Below are 20,000 nucleotides of genomic sequence, written 5' to 3'. Positions count from 1 at the left end.
GCAAAGGTTTCCCTTCACTTCCTGTCCCATAGCCAAACAGAAAGTTAGAGGCAATCACTGCAAATTAAGGGACTTCTTCGGGGACCCCTAGGTCACCAGAACTAGTGTCTCCATTGGAAGATTTTCCCCTCCATTACTTTTCTGGGGACAACCCAAATCTGGAGGGCATAGGACAGCAATAAAAACTGACAAGTGTTTGAAGCCCTCTCCACTCTATCCAAAATACCCTAAAAAAATTTTGCTTTTAGTTAAACTTTGAAGAGTAACTCCACTTTTGTTGAGAAAAAAAAGAATCCTCTCTGGGTGATCTGTGTACTTGTAGTGATTTTAACACACTTTGTTGTGGATTCCTACTTTTTGCTATTCTGAAGAAATATGTTCGTTTGTCTGTTCAGGTGCAAAGCAAATGTGAATAGGAACAACTTTTTAATTATCAATCAGCTGCTGCACTTGCAGGGTTCTAAAGAGAAAAGTTGTGGGATCTGAATCTCTTTAGACAGAATTTAAAACTTTAGGAGCATCTCAACAAAACTGAAATTTTTGTTGCACTGGATGCAAGGATGTCCAAAGTCTGGATTTGAATCTCCGATCACAAAAGCAGCAAATCTGTACAGAAAATGCATTTGAATCCCAACCACGACACTACCTGCCTGGAGTTTGCATGTTCTCCCTGTGCGTTTCCCCTGGGTACTACGGTTTCCTCCCACACACCAAAAGGTAGGTTAATATCATCTTGTCTAAATTGGCCCTAGTATGTGTATGTATGAATATGAGTTAGGGACCTTAGAGATTGTAAGCTCCTTCAGGGCAGGGACTACATTTTTGATGGCTAATTAACTATACATTTTCCAAACAGGACAGAGGCTGTGGTTTTGTGGGCTCAAACAATGTTTGGAAAAATACAACCAATTAAAATTGTGATTTGGTGAAATAACAGGACTAAGGATCATAATACCTACATTAGGCCTTAAATTACAGTTTTAGTAACCAGAATACCTTCCTCTACTGATTTTAGCGCTAAATGCTCAATTTAGGTGTGCAGTGACCCTCAATGTTCCCACATTACGTCCTGTCTGATGAATGAACACCAGATACAGGGAACTAAAGCTACAGTAACACCTCTGCTGTTTAGAATACAGTGCGGTTTCAGCGTGGATCGTTTTGGCTGCATTTTACATTGTATTGGCATTCATCGCTTTTGAAAGTGCGTCGTTCTGCAAAATGCACTGAAGATGAAGCAAGTAGGATTTTTTATTTTTTAAAGCACTGCACAACATGGAGGTATGAATGTAGCCTTTGACAAAAAAGATTAACATCCAAATAACATTAAAAACAAGATTACAGAAGAAATCTTCCCATATGTAACCACATAGAATCGAGCAAGTTATAAACTTGAAGAAATTGCTTTTTTCGGCTGCGCCAAACTCTCCCCCACAAAATTGCAACAGAGAGTAAAAATCTGACACAGCAGAAACCATAGCCTTCAATTACATCCTGAAAGGAGAGAAAATTAACACTATAAACAGGTCTAAAACCTATAAATGCTGCAGACGTTCAATAAAATAGAACTTGGTAAAGCACCTGAATTTTGATTGAAGTGGGTAGAACATAATAACCAACCAGAATTGAATTAATAAGAGATCTGTCAGCTCATCAAGGACAAGGGGGAATGGAGGCAGAACCTTCTGAGACCTGAAAATACCCTACAATCTCAATAAACAAACCCAGATTGATTTAGATTAGGCCCCACTGTATACTCAATTAAGTGGCTCTTGATGCTATGTCTCTTATCTTATTTTGTAGCCACAAATACCAAAAATTTTAGGCAGAGTTGTCCATTTACCCTGTGAAAGCTCAAATACTGGCCCTCAAAACTGCTTTCTGGAAGGGAAGCTATTCAGAGCAGAGAGAAATTGGGACATCTCGTATAAGACAGCTGATTAAAGCCTTCAGAATGTACACGATATGTTGAGTTGTAAGGAAATGGTGAGTGTAATGTGGTTTAGAAGTGCCGTTAGAAATGTTGAGTAATGATTTTGCATGCAAATGATCTAGAATAGCATGTGCGCCTTCTGTGGTGTGAGCTGGTACTGCACCTCTGGTATCAACTGCAGCAGAGCATTAGACAGCAGCGTGCCGATGGACAGGGCAATGAAATAGATAAGCATTCGTCGGAAGACAGGCCTCTCTACGCATGGGGCAAAGAAGACACCCAGGAGAGAGGACAGGCTGATCACGGTGACTGCCACGAATCCAAAACCCCAGACTGCAAACAAGAGCACACTGTGAGGGACACGTATAGACAATACAAGAAGGCAGAGTAGCAGGAATAAAAAGATTACAAATACATGATGATGGCATGCAAAAAACACCATGTACTGTCCATAAAACAATAAATAAAAACACACGAAACAGCACAAAAATCTATATAACATGAACAAAAATAAATACAAAGAACAAGCGTAATAGAAATGTGCAACTAATCTTTCCGGTCTTCTTTTAAGATTAGCCTCAATTGACAGGAGGAGGGCTAAGGGCACTATAAAAATGGTTGTCAAGAGATAATTTTGCAGACAGCTGGAAGAAACAGAATTCTTAGGAAAAATAAAATAAAAATACAACACACACCAATACATAAAAAATGAAATGGTTTTACAGCACTCAAATACAAACTACAATGACTTTCTGAATTAGACAGTATCTTATTGCATGTTAACTGAACAAAAGGGTATGGAAGCTTTAACTAAAAGCAAAATGGAAGGTTAAAAAAAAAAAAAAATAAAAAAAAAAAAATTGTTAAATAAAATTAAATAATAAAAAAGCAAAGAAAAAAAGTCCACATGCAAAAGAAGCTGGTCATTATGTAGATATAAAGAATGAACAGTTGCAAGGAAACAAGTAATTTGGATGTTTGCTGGACAGCTGTCCTTGGTTGGTTATCTCCTAGACTCCTAATACAAAAACCAGTAAGAATATATGTATGATACATTAATGATAACAATTCAGATCACCACAATCTGGACTCTGGAGGTCTGTGAAACATCTGGGCAATTAAGATTAACACCAAAAAAAGTAATTTGATATTTAACAGTCACCCTAGAAAAGCTCTTCTTACCTTCGGCACTGCTTGGTCTTCCTTCATCGCTGGTCTCATTCTGTGATACAGGGCTTCCTTGACATGCCTGGGTTTCCAACTGTTGGAGGATTGAAGGGCAGAAATGTTGCAGACCCTCAGCATCCACTGTAGAGTTTGGTGTCAGGTTGTGAGCAGCAAAAAGAACAGAGGCGCTGAGACACTGAGGAGAGAAGGACAAGAATACTATCAATGACACCACAGGACTACCTTAATACTTCCCCTTCCATCTACCCTATACATCGCCATGTCTTTAGATAGACACAAGCTTTAATGTCTTCTGCTGAATATCAGTTACCAGGTCTCTGTGTTCTTATTCTCCAGGCAATTGGCATCCACTACTACTTAAATGTCCCTCAATACTGTCAATTTCTTTATTAGGGGAATTCTCTAATAATCATGTGTTATAGGGAAAGTGCACTTTAAAACCAAGAGCATTCATCCATTTTGCACCCTCCTCCTCCACATATGCATACTTACCAAGAACCAAATGGTTATGGTTCTGCTGTTTGTTTACATGCAGCTATGCAAGTCTTCACTGTCCTGAGCGAACCTGCTCATTAGTGCCCCATAGACTTCTATGGGGCTCTGTCTGGAGGCCAGGGATGGTCACTTGGAGGTCCATGGGGCTGTAATGCACAGGCAATGCAAGGATAGCAAAGACTTACAGCAAGCAATCTAAAACAAAAAACAGCCCATTTGTAATCAAAATGTAATGAAAAGAAAAAAGGAAAAAAAGGAAAGAAGGAAAGAAGGAAAAAGAAGGAAAAAAGGAAGGAAAAAAAAGGAAGGAAAAAAAGGAAAAAAAGGAAGGAAAAAAACTCCACCATCTCTAAATCACAAACGTATACATATTCCCTTTAGTACAGGTTTTATAATCCCCTACGTATACGCAGTGAAGCAACTGGCCTCCAGTGATACACAGAGGTTAAGCTAATCTTTCTACACAGTAGACTATTGGAAAGAAAGGACACACCCCCTTCATACAGCACACAGGAACGGAACTGAGGCTGTCAATCAGCTGGAGATCCCTCCTCTGTCACTTTCTCTTGGTGTCAGGAAAGCTTGTCAAAAGGTGAGCAGAGAAAGAAAAAAAAAAAAATCGGCAGACAAAAGTGACAGTGCTCTTAATTGAGATAAGTACACACTACTGCAGGGGTCTCAAACTGGTGGCCCTCCAGCTGTTGTGAAAATACAAGTCCCATCATGCTGGTAACTGTCAGCCTTGCACTGCCTCATGGGCACTTGAAGTTTCGCAAACAGCTGGAGAGCTGCCAGTTTGAGACCCCTGCTATAGACGGATATGCTTTGTTCATGTCATAACTTTAAAGTTGTTGTAATATACGTTAGGTGCAGCTAAAATATTTATTTTTTTCTAGTTTGGGATAAAGAAGTAAATGGTTAAAAAAGTTAAAACCCCTGTCAATTAGGAGGGTGGTCCAGTTATTGCAGCATGAAGACCTGAAATGAGAGCTCTGTGCCAGTGACTCGCCTAACATCCTACAACCAGCGCATTTAAGCCCTTTATTTTGATGCTCAAAAGGCACAGCAGACACTTCCGATAGCCGACTTGGGCTAGGACAGATGCTGCCTCACTCATGTTTGCAGCAAGCTGGATGTCAGCAACACAGTTGGGTCCAGAAGACTGACCTACTAGCCCAGGTAGCAATTTTTAGAAAAACACAAACTTTTCCAGCTCAGCAACGCTGACATAGGCCATAAAGCCATAACCCCACACTAAACCAGCAGTGCAGATGAGTAGTAAACTGGCCACCAGGCAGGAATTTGAGGATTTTACCTTACACAAAAAAGAGAAGCTTTGAAAAAGATTGAAACAAAACATTTCCCAAAAAAGATAAAACAGGCTGTCCTCCATGTCAGGCTTAAAGAGGTTGTAAACCCTTACAAACCACTTTGACCTACAGGTAAGCCTAGATTAAGGCTTACCTGTAGGTCCAAGTAATATCTCCTAAACCTACACGGTTTAGGAGATATTTGCTGAAAGACAGGCACTGCTGTCTACGGCGTATGCGCCATAGACAGCGGTGCACAGGCGCACTGAGCGCGCCGCAGTTAACGGCAATATGCCGCGAGTGGCAGCTCCCATGTGCATGCGCGGGAGTGACATAATCGTGGCTCCGATGAATGACAGCACCCGGAGCAGCGAGACCCACCGAGAAGATGGACGCTCCGGACTACAGGGGACAGCGGTGACTTTGCTGGCTCCTGTGTCAGGTAAGCGACACATAATGGACTACTATGCGATGCATAGTAGTCCATTATGCTTTACCTTTGCAGGGAATCAAAGAGGAAGTAACACCCATCAGGGTTTACTTCCTCTTTAAAGTGTTACTAAACCCAGTAATATGAAATGACTTCACACGCCCCCCCCCCCCACAGCTTCTAAATCTTTTTACATTAATATATTGCCACTATATATATATATATATATTATATATATATACACACACACACACACACACACACACACACACACACACACACACACCTTTTTGGATCTGTACACCAGGGAACATTTTAAAACCTCTCCTGAATGATTTAACTTGACATGTAGTAACCGACGTTTAAAAATGTCAGTTTTTGCCGCGTTTAGCCAATTTTTATTTTTTTTGCAAATAGCCAAAAATGTATCTCCATTAACCACTTCCCGACCGGCTCCCGCAGATATACTGACAGAATGGCTCCCCTGGGGGAAATCCCATCCGGATACGTCCATGATTGCCAAGTGCATGAGTGCCAGCATGGGGATGTGTGTGTAAACACACAAATTCCTGTGCCGTCAGGGAAGAGGAGCCATATCGTTTGTTCCTACCAAGTAGGAAAAATTATATGCCTCCTCTCCAAGTCAATCCTATCCCTCCAGTTAGAACACACAATTAACCCCCTCATCGCCCCCCCAATGTTAATCCCTTCCCTGCCAGTGACATTTACACAATAATCAGTGCATTTTTTAGAGCACTGATCGCTGTATAAAATGCCAATGGTCCCAAAAAAAAAAAAAAATAAAAAAAACACCACATAGCTCATACTCACCGATCACCAGCCGGATGCAGTGATCCCTTCTCTCCTCACCGACAACTTCTGTGACGAGAGGAGAGCAGATTGCCTAGCAGCCAGCTCTGTGTTTACATCACATGGCAGCCGTGTCCAATCACAGCCGTCATGTGATGTAAACAGAGCGATCGGGAGGGCCAATCACAGAGCCCTCCTGCCGATCGGAGATGCGCCATGTCCGGGTGACACGAGCGCATCGGATCACCCGACTACGAGGGTACACGCACACAATACCCCTCCTTCTGTGGGACATTCCTGAACGTCCACTCAGAAGGAGAGAGCGCCCACCTGGCCATTTATTGTTCAGGGGCAGCAAAAAAAAAAAAAAAAAAAAAACCCCACAACAACTGCTCCTAAACGTCTGTTTACTGGCAGCAGTGTACATGAGGCCTCACGGGCCCAAAAAGACCAGCATATCACCATGCTCAATGATGATTTGGAGAACCACAAAAAAGGAGGAATAATTAAGAACTGGGATATTCCTGAGGCAACAGGAAATCTAGACGTATAGTTTGTGTGTGTGATAATTTATTATACTCACACACTGACAGACAAATCCTGACATTAAGAGGAGGTTAAATGTGTCACTATTTACAGGACCCACACACGGGTTAATTTACTAAAAATGCAAATAGACAGTTCATATTGCAAGGCAATTTTTCGAATGAGGTGAAGCTGTGTGGGTGTCCATCATTCAATCAGGTACAAGCAAAAGCCTTGTTTAAAAAACTTTTACATGCGATTGGGCATTCTTTGGAAAGAGAAAATTCACTAGATTGACTAAGGCTGTTCACTTTTGCAAGGAAATTCCCTAGAGCCATTTGTTTTAGTAAATAACCCCAACAAAACCTCATGAGTAAAAAAACTAACAAAAAGTTCTTTACAGAGAACACCTGCCAGGATACATTTGCCTTCAGCATGTGAGATACACAGAAAGGTGCAACAAGGGGACCTTTTACAATTGAGTGTTAACTGATAAAAATAGGTAATAAGTATGGAAGACATACAGGGGAAAAAAAAATAAAAAATGGGATGGGGGGAATTTTGTAATGAGCAACAGAGTAGAGAAAACACATTATTTGTTTTATAACATTTATATGGAGGCACAAGGTAAACAAACAAACAACACACACACACACACACACACACACACACACACACACACACGGAAACCCCATCATAAAATTATCAATATAGAAAAAGAAAGAAAGATGCGATTCTCCCTGTGGCTCCCTTTCATTATTTCATAACTCTGAATTAGGTACCCTGGCACTATAAGGGCGTTTTGTAAAACACACAAGTCTGGCATGGGGGAGAAGAGAGCGGACAAATAGATGTTAGGGTGACTTAGAAATAGTCTAAGTAGGTTAAAGTGTATATGCAAGTTAGACCAGATCAGTGAGTGGATATAAAAAGTCTACCCCCCCCACCCCCCGCCCCCCTTGCTAAAATGTCAGGTTTCTGTGATGTAAAAAAATATGAGACAGAAATATTTTCAGAACTTTTTCCACCTTTAAAGTGACTTAAACAACTCAGTTGAACAACAAACTGAAATCTTTTAGGTAGAGGGAAGTAAACTAAAAAACAAAAACAATATGGTTGCATAAATGTGCACTCCTTTAAACTAATACTTTGTTGAAGCAACTTTTGATTTTAATACAGCACTCAGTCTTTCTTGACTTCACTCTTTGCAAAAACACTCCAAACCTGTCAGATTGCGAGGGCATCTCCTGTGCACAACCCTCATCAGAGCATCTCACAGATTTTCAATCTGATTGGAGGTCTGGGCTCTGGTGGGGACATTCCAAAATGTTACTCTTCTTCTGGTGAAGCCATTCCTTTGTTGATTTGGATGTATTCTTTGGCTCGTTGTCATGCTGAAAGATGAAGTTCCTTCTTCATGTTCAGCTTTCTAGCAGAAGCCTGAAGGTTTTGTGCCAATATTGACTGGTATTTGGAACTGTTCATAATTCCCTCTACCTTGACTAAGTCGTCTGTTCTAGCTGAAGAAAAACAGCCCCATAAGCACAATGCTGCCACCACCATGCTTCACTGTGGGTATGGTGTTCTTTTGGTGATGTGCAGTGTTTTTTTTTCCCCCCCCAAACAGATCTTTTTGAATCATTGCCAGAAAGTTCAACCTTGGTTTCATCAGACCATAACACATTGTCCCAAATGCTTCTGGGAGACATCAGATGCGTTATCGCAAAATTTAGCCAGGCTTGAATGTGTTCTTTGCAAGAAAAGGCTTCCGTCATGCTACTCTATCCCATAGCCCAGACACATGTACCACACAGCTAGTACTTGCCATATATTCCTGCAGCTCCTTTAATGTTTTTGTAGGCCTCTTGGCAGCCTCCCTGACCAGTTTTCTTCTGGTCTTTTCATCCAATATGGAGGGACATCCAGTTCTTGGTAATGTCACTTATGCCACATTTTCTCCACTTAATGACTGTCTTTACTGTGTTCCATAGAAATTATTTTGTACCCTTCTCCTGACTGATATCTTTTAACAATGAGATCCCTCTGATGCTTTGGAAGCTAAGGAAATGTAAGGAAAGACCTATTGGAACAGCCAAATTTTATTTGGGGTTGATCAGAGGCACTTTAAATGATGGCAGGTGTGTACTGACTCCAATTTAACATGAGTTTGAATGTGATTGCTTATTCTGAACACAGCTACATCCCCAGTTATAAGAGGGTGTGCACACTTATGCAACCATTTATCCACCCCCCTAAAAAAGATTTCAGTTTGTTTTTCAATTCATTAAAAAGGTGAAAAAGTTATGAAAAGATTTATCTTTGTCTCTTTTTAACAGGGGTCTGTAGACTTTTTATATCCACTGTAACTGAATTGTACAATTTTTTTATTTCATTAATTAACATGTAGTGCATCAACAGGAGCTGAACAGTATGTTGAGAAACTAAGGATTGATTCCACTGTTCTAAAGTCTGCGGTACTTGTTGCACAGAACAATTAACAAATGAATAACTTTTCAGGCGTAGAGTCACCAGGAAGGTAGAACAAACAGGCAAAGTAAAGAAATAACAATAAATACAGTAAACAGTGGGATAGTAGAACAATTAAGCAATTGGTCAGTAAAAGAATGTGTTCTGACAAGGTATATTAAGCATACTTAATGTTTTTTAAGCCATATATTCCATAGGCTTCAATTGTGTCAAAGAGTCATTTGTTTCCATGTCTGTACGCCAGTAGGCTTTCAAAGACATAATTTTGCTTCATAGTTACAGTTAGTAAGGTTGAATAAAGACACCAGTCCATCCAATTCAACCTGAGTGAGTGGGTGCGTGTCTACAATTGTTGCTATCCCTGTACATTGGGTCTCATTAAGATGCTTATCTATATATTAATTCATTTATAAAAAAGGTACCCATATAATAAATTTACACAGCGCTCCACACATACATCAATCACACACTCACAGTCCAGGAGCCCACAATCCAAGCTCCCCAACTCACATTCATATACTAGGGCCAATTTTGAACAGAAGCCAATTAACCTACCAGCATGTCTTTGGAGTGTGGGAGGAAACTGGCGTACCCAGAGGTATCCCACGCAGGCATAGAGAACATGCAAGCTCCAGGCAGGTAGTGTCAGTAGGATGCGAGTAACAACTCTGACACTCAGGAGGGAAGAGTTCTTTGCCTATGTTAAGAATCACTAAAGTTGGAGAGGATGAGGCAATGATCCCAGTAATCACAGATATTGTGCAGAATATCTTGTGCCAAAAACTGGTTAGGCGTTTGTTTACATGACCAGAAGATGCGTGTAAGCAGTCCGATCATTCTGCAGACCCCCCCCCCCAGCATAGTGGGGGTTGTGTTACAAGAAATTTAGAGATTCTGTATGGGGTAGGTACCATCTTAGCACTATTTTGTGGGACAATTCCTAGTGTTTGGCACTTCAGATTTACCAAAACCATATAATAGGAGGTCAAACCTTAGGAGTGTCAATTTGTATGCAATCAGGCAGTTTTTTTTGGGAAACAATTATAAAAATAAATAAATAAATGGAGAAGTTCCTTTTACGGAGGGCGAAACATCAAGGAAATATTACCAACCTTGTTTGTGTACAAGTATTTCAGTGGAAGCAAGAGATTTTAGCAAGTGAGATAATTGAAGGTATAAGTGGTGATCAGAGGTCAGGATGTGGAATTCACTCTGAAGTTGCAAACGATTTAAGGGTCTGATCTTTAAACATGCGCTCAAGAGTTGAGATTCCTCTTGTCCCATTTATGGAATGGCCCAATTTTTAAACAGGTGGCTATAAACAGATCGAAATTGGCCAGTTCAACATCTCCTGTACAGCCAGCCTACCAAGTTTTGCCCAAATGATCAGTGCCACTAGCTATAGCCAGAAACGCTGATCAATGTGTTCTGATAGCAGGGAAGAGTCCCTACTGTTAGAACACTACACAAATTACTAATGTATGGGCTGCCTTAGAAGGGCAATATCTATGTTTATAGATCAATATCTTAAATGGGAGGGTAGTATTGATTTATAGCAACCAAAACTCCTTGGACTTGGAGCTGAGACCTAGATCAAGGTTCATGTTAATTTACAGGCTGGAAAAAAATAAAAATAAATAAGTCTGCTGTAGGAAAACAGGAGGTGTACAAGACATAACTTGGGGTTCACCGATTGAAGATGATATCTCATCATGCATACCAAAATCCTTGAATAACTAAAGCATGGCCAGAGCAAATTACAAAAACACACACACTACCCTGAGCAGTAAAGCACACGGAGGCATAAGGTGTTATATTCAGGCAGGGTGTACAAAAAAAAAAAAGTGTACGTTTCTCAGTTTGAGAGAAATTTCCATCTTAATGGCCTCATCCGACATTATCTTCCCAGTTGCATCTGGGAAACTGTGCCAAAGTGGAGGCTCTTGAGGCCATCCTCCGATAGCCTTGAAAAATGTATGATCTGCTCCCTAAATTTAAAAAGGAATCTAATCAAATTGGAAACTTTAAAAAAGTAAACAATGCAGATAAACCTGACAAAATTTGGGCTTTAATATTGCTCTTTGCATAGACAGAATGCTTGACCTTATAGTCCCCCCATTTCCAGGATCCAGAGTGATTCAAGAAGTAGAAAAACCTCAAGCCCCTTTAAATAAAACAAAAAGGGGAAGAAGTGTGTTGTGATTTCAGAAACAGCATTGGAATAATTATTACTCCACTAAACACAAACAGCTGGGAAGTATAGGATTTATCAAATCCTATTCCCTACCATTGAATAGTTCATATTAGCAAAATAGACTGGTGCAAAACATTCCAGGAGGTTCCCATGCTCCCAGCATCTTTGCTGCTTACTAGACATTAACCATGGGAAAAACCCAGCTGCATATTTGCTTCACTTATCTATTTGGCACTACAAGTGCTCCTCTACAGTACAGTGCAAGGCTTCTGTATCCTCTTGATGTGGAAAAAGAGATGGAGAGATAATGGCACTGGGGTTGCATGTTGAGCCATTACAATTTCAGGAGGTTTGATATTAAAGGCTTCCATATCCATCTTCATATTAAAAAATATATTTGTTAAAATGTCAACTGCTGATGTTCCAATGTCTCTGGAATAAGTGTTCCCTTTCTGTTCTTGTGGGAATTTTGGATTTCCCATCACTTTGAGCACCAGTGAAAATGGTCACCAGCATAAACAGTAAATTTCCTCAGGAGGGGACATGGACAGCAATAAAAGGCTGACAAGGTCTTTGGGGGTTTACATACACCTTAATAATTTCTTCCTGACCTTTCACTTTTATGTGGCATGTTCCAATGTACTTTCTTCCATTTATTAAGATAACAGGGTCTGGAACAAATTGGCAGAATTTTCAGGAAAAAGGCAACAACAGTACACTTATAACTGTAGTATACAAACTACTGACATGGCTCTGTTTGAGATTATTAGTAGCTACTTTGCATATTGCAAAATGCAGTAAAATCATAAAGTAAATTATAAAGCGAAACTAAACCCACTGGATTTAACGGTTTCAAAAAACAGTTAGATTCCTGGCATTCCAGGAATCTAATGCCCAGTACACACAAAGAGATTATTGGACGAATGATCGTTTTTTTTTTTGAGTGCTAATCTCAGATCGAATCTGATGAGTTTACTACAGTCACGAAAATTTGCGTACGAAGTGATGTCATGTGTTGTAATGCATGACATGTTTTAATCAGCTGTACTGATTAAAACGAAAATCATACGATCTGGCATCATACGAAATACATTTTTTGGCATATCCAATCAAATAATAAATTAACTGTTCTCAAAAGTTCTGTACTAAACGATCAGATTATTGTACGATTGCTCTGAAATTGTATTTTTTCCTACGATTTTCTGATGTGTATTGGGCATAACCGTCAAATTTCCTTTTGTCCTCAACGAACTGTCAAACCATCAAATGGCCGCAGTCATAACTGATGACATGTGTAGCACCCTGGCAGTTGCAGATCAAACAGTAGCAGCTTCCTTGGCTGTAAAGGATAGGAGGGTTCAATTCCCCTTTAAGCCTTCATTCCCATGAGGCGGATCCACTGCCACCGAGTCCACCTCTGTCCACCAGCTCAGCGGGAGATCTCACCTTGATCTCCGCTGAGCCAGCGGATAACAGGTCCCTCTCTGCCCACTGAACGGGGAGGGGCTTGTCTAGCAGCGCTGGATGCTATGGAGAGATCGGACATGTACGTTTTCATCAGATCTCACCCGTTCTGACTTTACCTATTTTGCTACATTACAGCCTTTAGTTTAATTTTAAATCTGAATTATATGTGATGGATCAGAACACAATAGTCTAAGTTGGTGAAGTAAAATTCGAAAAATATATACATAAAAAAGTTTTTCAGAAATAAAAAAACAAAAAAAAAACAAACAAACAAAAAAAAACTGATAATTGGCATGTGCACATGTATTCACACCCCTTTGTTATGAAGCGCATAAAAAGCTCTGGTGCAACCAATTAACTTCAGAAGTCACAATTAGTGAAATGATGTCCATCTGTGTGCAATCTAAGTGTTACATGATTTGTCATTACATATACACACACCCTTTTGAAAGGCCCCAGAGGCTGCAACACCTAAGCAAGAGGCACCACTAACCAAACACTGCCATGAAGATTAAGGAACTCTCCAAACAAGTAAGGGGCAATGTTGTTGAGAAGTACAAGTCAGGGTTAGGTTATAAAAAAAAAAAAAAAAAAAAAAAAAAAATACAAATCTTTGATGATCCCTAGGATCACCTATCATAACCAAATGGAAAGAACATGGCACAACAGTAAACCTGCCAAGAGACAGCCGCACACCAAAACTCACGGACCAGGCAAGGAAGGCATTAATCAGAGGCAGCACAGAGATCTAAGGTAACCCTGGAGGAGCTTCAGAGTTCCACAGCAGAGACTGGAGTATCTGTACATAGGACGACAAAAAGCCGTATGCGCCACAGAGTTGGGCTTTATGGCCAGAAGAAAGCCATTACTTTGAGCAAAAAACAAAATGGCACGTTTTTTGTTTGCGAAAAACCATGTGAGAGACTCCCAAAATGTATGGAGGAAGGTGCTCTGGTCTGACGAAACTAAAATTGAACTTTTTTGCCATCAAAGAAAACGCTATGTCTGGCGCAAACCCAACACATCACATTACCCAAAGAACACCAGTGAAACGTGGTGGTGGCAGCATTGTGCTGTGGGGAGGTTTTGCAGCAGTTGGGACTGGGAAACTGGTCAGAGTTGAGGGAAAGATGGATGGTGCTAAATACAGGAATATTCCTGAGCAAAACCTGTACCACTCTGATTTGAGGCTAGGACAGAGGTTCACCTTCCAGCAGGACAATGACCCCAAACGCTAAAGCAACACTTGGGTGGTTTAATCACTTCCCACCGGACCTATAACAAAATGACGGACAGCCGGTGGTTGCGTTATCCTGACTGGGCATCATATGATGTCCAGCAGGATAACAGCCCCCACGCATTGTGGTGATCGGTGATTCGCTGTGTCAGTCTGACACACCGCTACACTGATCTCGGTAAAGAGCCTCTGACGGAGGCCCTTGCCCTTAACCACGTGATCAGCCGTGTCCAATCACGATGTAAACAGAAAGAGCTGTTGATTGGCTGTTCCTCACTCATGTCTGACAGACATAAGTAGAGGAGAGCCGATCGGCTGCTCTCCTGACAGGGGGGTCTGTGCTGATTGTTTATCAGCGCAGCCCCCCCTCGGATCCCACACAGGATCACCATCATGCCACCCAGGACCACTAACTTGTTGAAAATTTTTTGGTCTTTTGTTATTTGTTTAGTAAAAAATAAAAAACCATAGGAGGTGATGATCAAATACCACCAAAAGAAAGCTCTATTTGTGGGAACAAAATATTAAAAATTCTGTTTGGGTACAGTGTAGCATGACCGTGCAATTGCCATTTAAACAGCGACAGCGAAGAAAGCTGAAAATTGGCTTGGGCAGGAAGGGGGGGGGGGGGGTCTAAGTGCCTGTTATTGAAGTGGCTAAGGGGAAACATGTAAATGTGTTGGGATGACCTAGTCAAAGACCAGACCTCAATCCAATAGAAAATCTGTGGTCAGACTTAAAGATTGCTGTTCACAAATGTAAACCATCCAACTTGAAGGAGCTGGAGCAGTTTTGCAAGAAAGAATGGGCAAAAATCCCAGTGCAAAGATGTGGCAAGCTTATAGAGACTTATCCAAAGCGACTTGAAGCTGTGATAGCTGCAAAAGGTGGCTCTACAAAGTATTGACTTTAAGGGGGGGGGGGGGGGGGTGGAGAATAGTTATGCCCATTGAATGTTCCTGTTATTTTGTCCTATTTGCGTCATTAAAAATAAAAAAATAAAAAAAAGGTGCCATCTTCACAGTTGTGGGCATGTTCTGCAAATCCTCAAACAATCCATGTTAATTCCAGGTTGTGAGGCAACAAAACATGAAAAATGCCAATGGGGTAGAATACTTTTGCAAGGCACTGTAACTGACGCACATGAAAACTGATGTCTCTGCAAGTGAAATCTGCATGGTATTCACATCAGTTCCCATCAGTTTTCATGCACATATGGTGTGAACGAGCCCCAAGACTATCAGCAGATTTTGCTAAAAATCAGAGCCACTAGAGGCCAATGTAAAAAAAAAAAAAAAAAGGGAGAGCGACTCAACATGTGCAGAATGAGAGCGCATTACTGGATTTTAGACAGTATAGGCACTGATTTTTAATCTTTTACATAACTATTACTTCAACAGGGATCAGCCTGAAACGATCAAGGAGGACTTTTTTCTGACTAAAGTTCCACTTTTAAATTCCTCCCCTGACCAATGGCAAGTCACAGGAGATCGTCTCTGTGCGTTCTTGAGATTTAGGTGCTGATCTTTTGCAGACTGGCCTGGAAGCAGCAGGTGTTACGCTGCCAAGCCTCCTGTACAAAGTTCTTACTTAAAATGACACAGCTGACCCAGAATTAAAAACACATGTTATTTCCCAGAGTTGATAAGTAATTGAATCCAAGATAAATCAGCAAACATTTCAAAACAGCATTTTATGCAGGAAAGTGTTTGGGTCTGAGACACAAGTTGTCAATCACACACTGAAAATAATTTCTTCAGTGTTGTCACATGAAAAGAAATAATAAAATATTTACAAAAATGCTTGGGGTGTAGGAATATACATTATACATAAATAATCCCAAAAGTATTGAGACATCTGCCTTTAATGGCATCCCAGTCTTAGTCTGTAGGGTCCATCCCTTTGCAGCTATAACAGCTTCAACTCTTCTGGGAAGGCCATCCACAAGGTTTAGGAGTGTGTCTATGGGGATGTTTGACCATTCTTCCAGAAGCGCATTTGTGAGGTCAGGCACTGATGTTGCACAAGAAGGCCTGGCTATCAGTCTCGGCTCTAATTCATCCCAAAGGTGTTCTGTCGGGTTGAGCTCAGGCCAGTCAAGTTCCTCCACCCCAAACTCGCTCATCCATGTCTTTAAGAACCCTGCTTTGTGCACTGGTGCGCAGTCATGTTGGAACAGGAATGGGCCATCTCCAAACTGTTTCCATAAAGGGAAATTGTCCAAAATACCTTGGAATACTGATGCCTTAAGAGTTCTCTTCACTGGAACAAAGGGGCCAAGCCTAACCTCTGAAAAACCAACCCCACACCATAATCTCCCGTCCACCAAATAATCTGGACCAGTGAAAAAAGCAAGGTCTATAAAGACATGAATGAGCAAGTTTGGGGCGGAGGAACTTGACTGGCCTGCACAGAGTCCTGACCTCAACCCGATAGAACACCTTTGGGATGAATTTGAGCAGGGACTGCAAGCCAGGCCCTCTCTCCAACATCAGTGCCTGACCCCACAAATGCACTTCTGGAAGAGAGGAGAGTCTGGCATACCTCATCTCCAGCCAATGGTGTTTACCTCTAGCAGATGCTTGAATCTGGAGACAGGTGGTCTCCAGCAAAGCAGCCATCTCCTTTGGGGAAGAAGGGGACCCTGTCAGACACTGCAGCTATCGTTTCAGGGCACCTAGATGGGACAAATATTACATGTTCTTTGTCCCATTGGGATCTGAATACTAAATGGGGAAAAAAAAAAAAAAAACTGAATACTTTTTTTATTTATCGGGTTACACTGCAAGTTCACAGAAAGTATGTCGTCAATTCTCTTGCAGGTGATTTCTCAGTAGTTATAGACACACAGAAGCAAGTAAAGAATCTAGTGCGCGTTTAGTCAACCTGCCAGAAACCAGAAATATCGGTTTTGGGGTGGAGCTGTCCTTTAAAGAAGAAACATTACACAAAATCACAGACCTCCTGTTTTCTATTAACAGTCTACCATTGCTCTGTAGCAAACATGGACTACCAAAAAAATTGCACCCAACCTAGGCACTCACCTCTGATAAATTGCCAGATTTTCGAATCCCTTTTCCCACCTCCAGCCTTTCCAACAGAGACTGCAGTTGCGGTAATGACAGGGTTTCGTTTTCTCCATATCTCTGCAAGAGGTCTTCCAAGAAGGAAGCAGCAGTCAGTTCATTCTTGGTGCTAGAAACGGTGCTCTGTGTCAGAGAGACATGGGGAGCCAGCCCAAACGCCAGTGCCACCAGGAGAAGGCATACAGGAGCCATGATCATTACTAAAGGAAATCAGAAAGACTGTTAAAAGGGGGGAGGGCATTAAATCTGACAGCAACAAAGAGGCCATTTCAGAATATCAAATGAAGACTGAATGAGAAAAACAAAAACACAGTTTGAAACTAGTTTTCCTCATCATGCTGACCCTCTGGCTTTGATATGAGGCACTGAAGAATGCAGAGCTCATCTGACTCTCAGCAATGGCAGCCTCTGTATTTGTCTCTAGACAGGTTTTCTTTAAAGAGGACCTATGCTCAGGTGAGGGTTTATGTACAGCCCCTCCCCCCAACCTGCTACCCTAATGGCTTGCCATTCTTTTTCCTGAAGAAAATACAGAATGCCGCTCTGCTGTAAATAATTTTCAAATTAAAAATATATATTTTATATAAAAAAAAAAAAAAAAAAAAAACTGGCACTGCTGCACTTGCCTAGTAACTTCCCATAGACTTGAATAGCGCTGCACAGAATTTGGTTGTAATTTCTGCAGAAGGTTAATTCCTATGATCGCCAACTTCCTCCAGTCTGCAAAATGCAGTCTATTTTCTCATGGAGTTATTTGTGTTGGCTATGGGGAAGCACACAGCAGCCACTGAAATCTACCAGCCAGTTCCAGAGTCTCCTATGCCTGAGGACAAACTCCCATTCATTCCTATAAAGAGGATTCTATCATGTGCCCCAATGATAGACAGACTCCACAGAAATTAATGGGATCTGTCTACAGCTGCACAGAAGGTGTCTGGGGAACAACAAAATAATATAAACACATACATACGTGTGTGTGTGTGTCACATTTTTGTAAATATTTTTATTATTTCTTCAGTGTTGTCACATGAAAAGAAATGACACTTTGCTACAATGTAAAGTAGTGAGTGTACAGCGTGTATAACAGTGTAAATTTGCTGTCCTCTCAAAATAACTCAACACACAGCCATTAATGTTTAAACCTCTGGCAATAAAAGAGAGTACACCCCATAAGTAAAAATGTCCAAATTGGGCCCAAAGTGTCAATATTTTGTGTGGCGGCCATTATTTTCCAACATAGTCTTAACCCTCTTGGGGGATGAAGTTCACCAGAGCTTCACAGGTTGCCACTGAAGTCCTCTTCCATTCCTCCATGACATCTCAGAGCTGGTGGATGTTAGAGACCTTGCGCTCCTCCACCTTCAGTTTGAGGATGCCCCACAGATGCTCAATAGGGTTTAGGTCTGGAGACATGCTTGGCCAGTCCGTCACCTTTACCCTCAGCTTCTTTAACAAGGCAGGGGTCATATTGGAGGTGTGTTCGGGGTCCTTATGTTGGAATACTGCCCTTTGGCCCATGCTCTGCTTCAGTATGTCACAGTACATGCTTCAGTATGTCCCCAGTGCCGGCAGCACACATGCAGCCCCAGACTACGACACTACCATGCTTGACTGTAGGCAAGACACTTGTCTTTGTAATCATCACCTGGTTGCCTCCACACACGCTTGGCACCATCTAAACCAAATAAGTTTATCTTGGTCTCATCAGACCACAGGACATGGTTCCAGTAGATCATGTCCTTAGTCTGCTTGTCTTCAGCAAACTGTTTGTGGGCTTTCTTGTGCATCATCTTTAGAAGAGGCTTCCTTCTGGGACGACAACCATGCAGACTAATTTGATGCAGTGTGCGGAGTATGGTCTGAGCACTGACAGGCTGACCCCCCAACCCTACAACCTCTGCAGCAATGCCCATTTTGGACATTTTCACTTAGGGGTGTACTCACTTTTGTTGCCAGCAGTTTAGACATTAATGGCTGTGTGTGGAGTTATTTTGACCCCACAAATGCGCTTCAAATTTACACAGTTAGACAAGCTGTACACTCACTACTTTACATTGTAGCAAAGTGTAATTTTTGCAGTGTTGTCACATGAAAAGATATAGTAAAATATTTACAAAAATGTGAGGGGTGTACTAAGGGGTGGGAGATACTATAATATATATATCATGGAAACTAGAGGAGCTTAACTTCACCTGTCAGTGTGCCAAAAGGTGTTCATATGTGAATACAAGCAAATAAGGGCAGTGTCTGCATTCTGTACCTCTGTGGCAGCAGAGCTGTAAAAATACAGATGCACTTTAAAGTAGTATTAAAGAATATGTAAACATTTCAGATCTCTGATATGTGCCTGTTGTACCATGTATTTGTACGAGAAAGTCTCCTATTCTCTTTTTATTGGTTCCTTTGTGTGAAAATCCCGAGTGTTCCTGTCAGTCCCCTTGCGGTCTTTTTTTTTTTTTTTTTTTTTTTTTTAAACTGACCACACTAAGGAGGAGAACACAGTATGGTCAATTCTCTAGCTGTGCTGGGAGCTCAGCTTGCTTTCCTCCAATGATCAGACCTGACAATCCACCCCCCCCCCCCTTTACCCCCCACACAGCCTTTCACTGGGAACGTGGTCGGTGGTCAGTGTGCCGTTTTTCCTCCCCGAGCTTCTATGCAACTGAGAACAGAGGGTATGTGATCACTTACTGAAAGGGGGAAAACAAAAAAGGTAATACAGTACACACACACACACACACACACACACACACTCTGTATTTACTGAATGGGTTCGTTTTACAAGCTGACCGTTTACAATCACTTTAAAGCCAAACATTTTATATGTTGCAGTTTACT

The 20,000-nt window shown here is 41.3% G+C and overlaps 1 protein-coding gene across 2 annotated transcripts in view; it reads right to left on the bottom strand.

Moving 5' to 3' along the window:
- SLC39A14 (solute carrier family 39 member 14) overlaps positions 1-20,000 on the bottom strand; it is a 46,881-nt gene that overhangs the window by 23,020 nt on the left and 3,861 nt on the right. The window contains exons 3-5 of one of the 2 annotated variants that reach the window (XM_077469842.1): positions 17,121-17,362; positions 3,116-3,296; positions 2,097-2,266 (exon numbers count right to left, since the gene is read on the bottom strand). In XM_077469842.1, coding sequence (XP_077325968.1) covers positions 2,097-2,266; positions 3,116-3,296; positions 17,121-17,360 — 591 coding nt within the window. In that variant the 5' untranslated portion in view covers positions 17,361-17,362. The remainder of the gene's footprint in view (positions 1-2,096; positions 2,267-3,115; positions 3,297-17,120; positions 17,363-20,000) is intronic. The other variant, XM_077469841.1, reaches the window with a different exon arrangement.

The sequence above is a fragment of the Lithobates pipiens genome, unplaced genomic scaffold (genome assembly GCF_037356315.1).
Source record: "Lithobates pipiens isolate NorthernLeopardFrog02 unplaced genomic scaffold, aLitPip1_a1.2 Scaffold_8, whole genome shotgun sequence".
NCBI classification, from domain to species: domain Eukaryota; kingdom Metazoa; phylum Chordata; class Amphibia; order Anura; family Ranidae; genus Lithobates; species Lithobates pipiens.
This window is presented reverse-complemented; position numbering and strand designations above follow the sequence as displayed.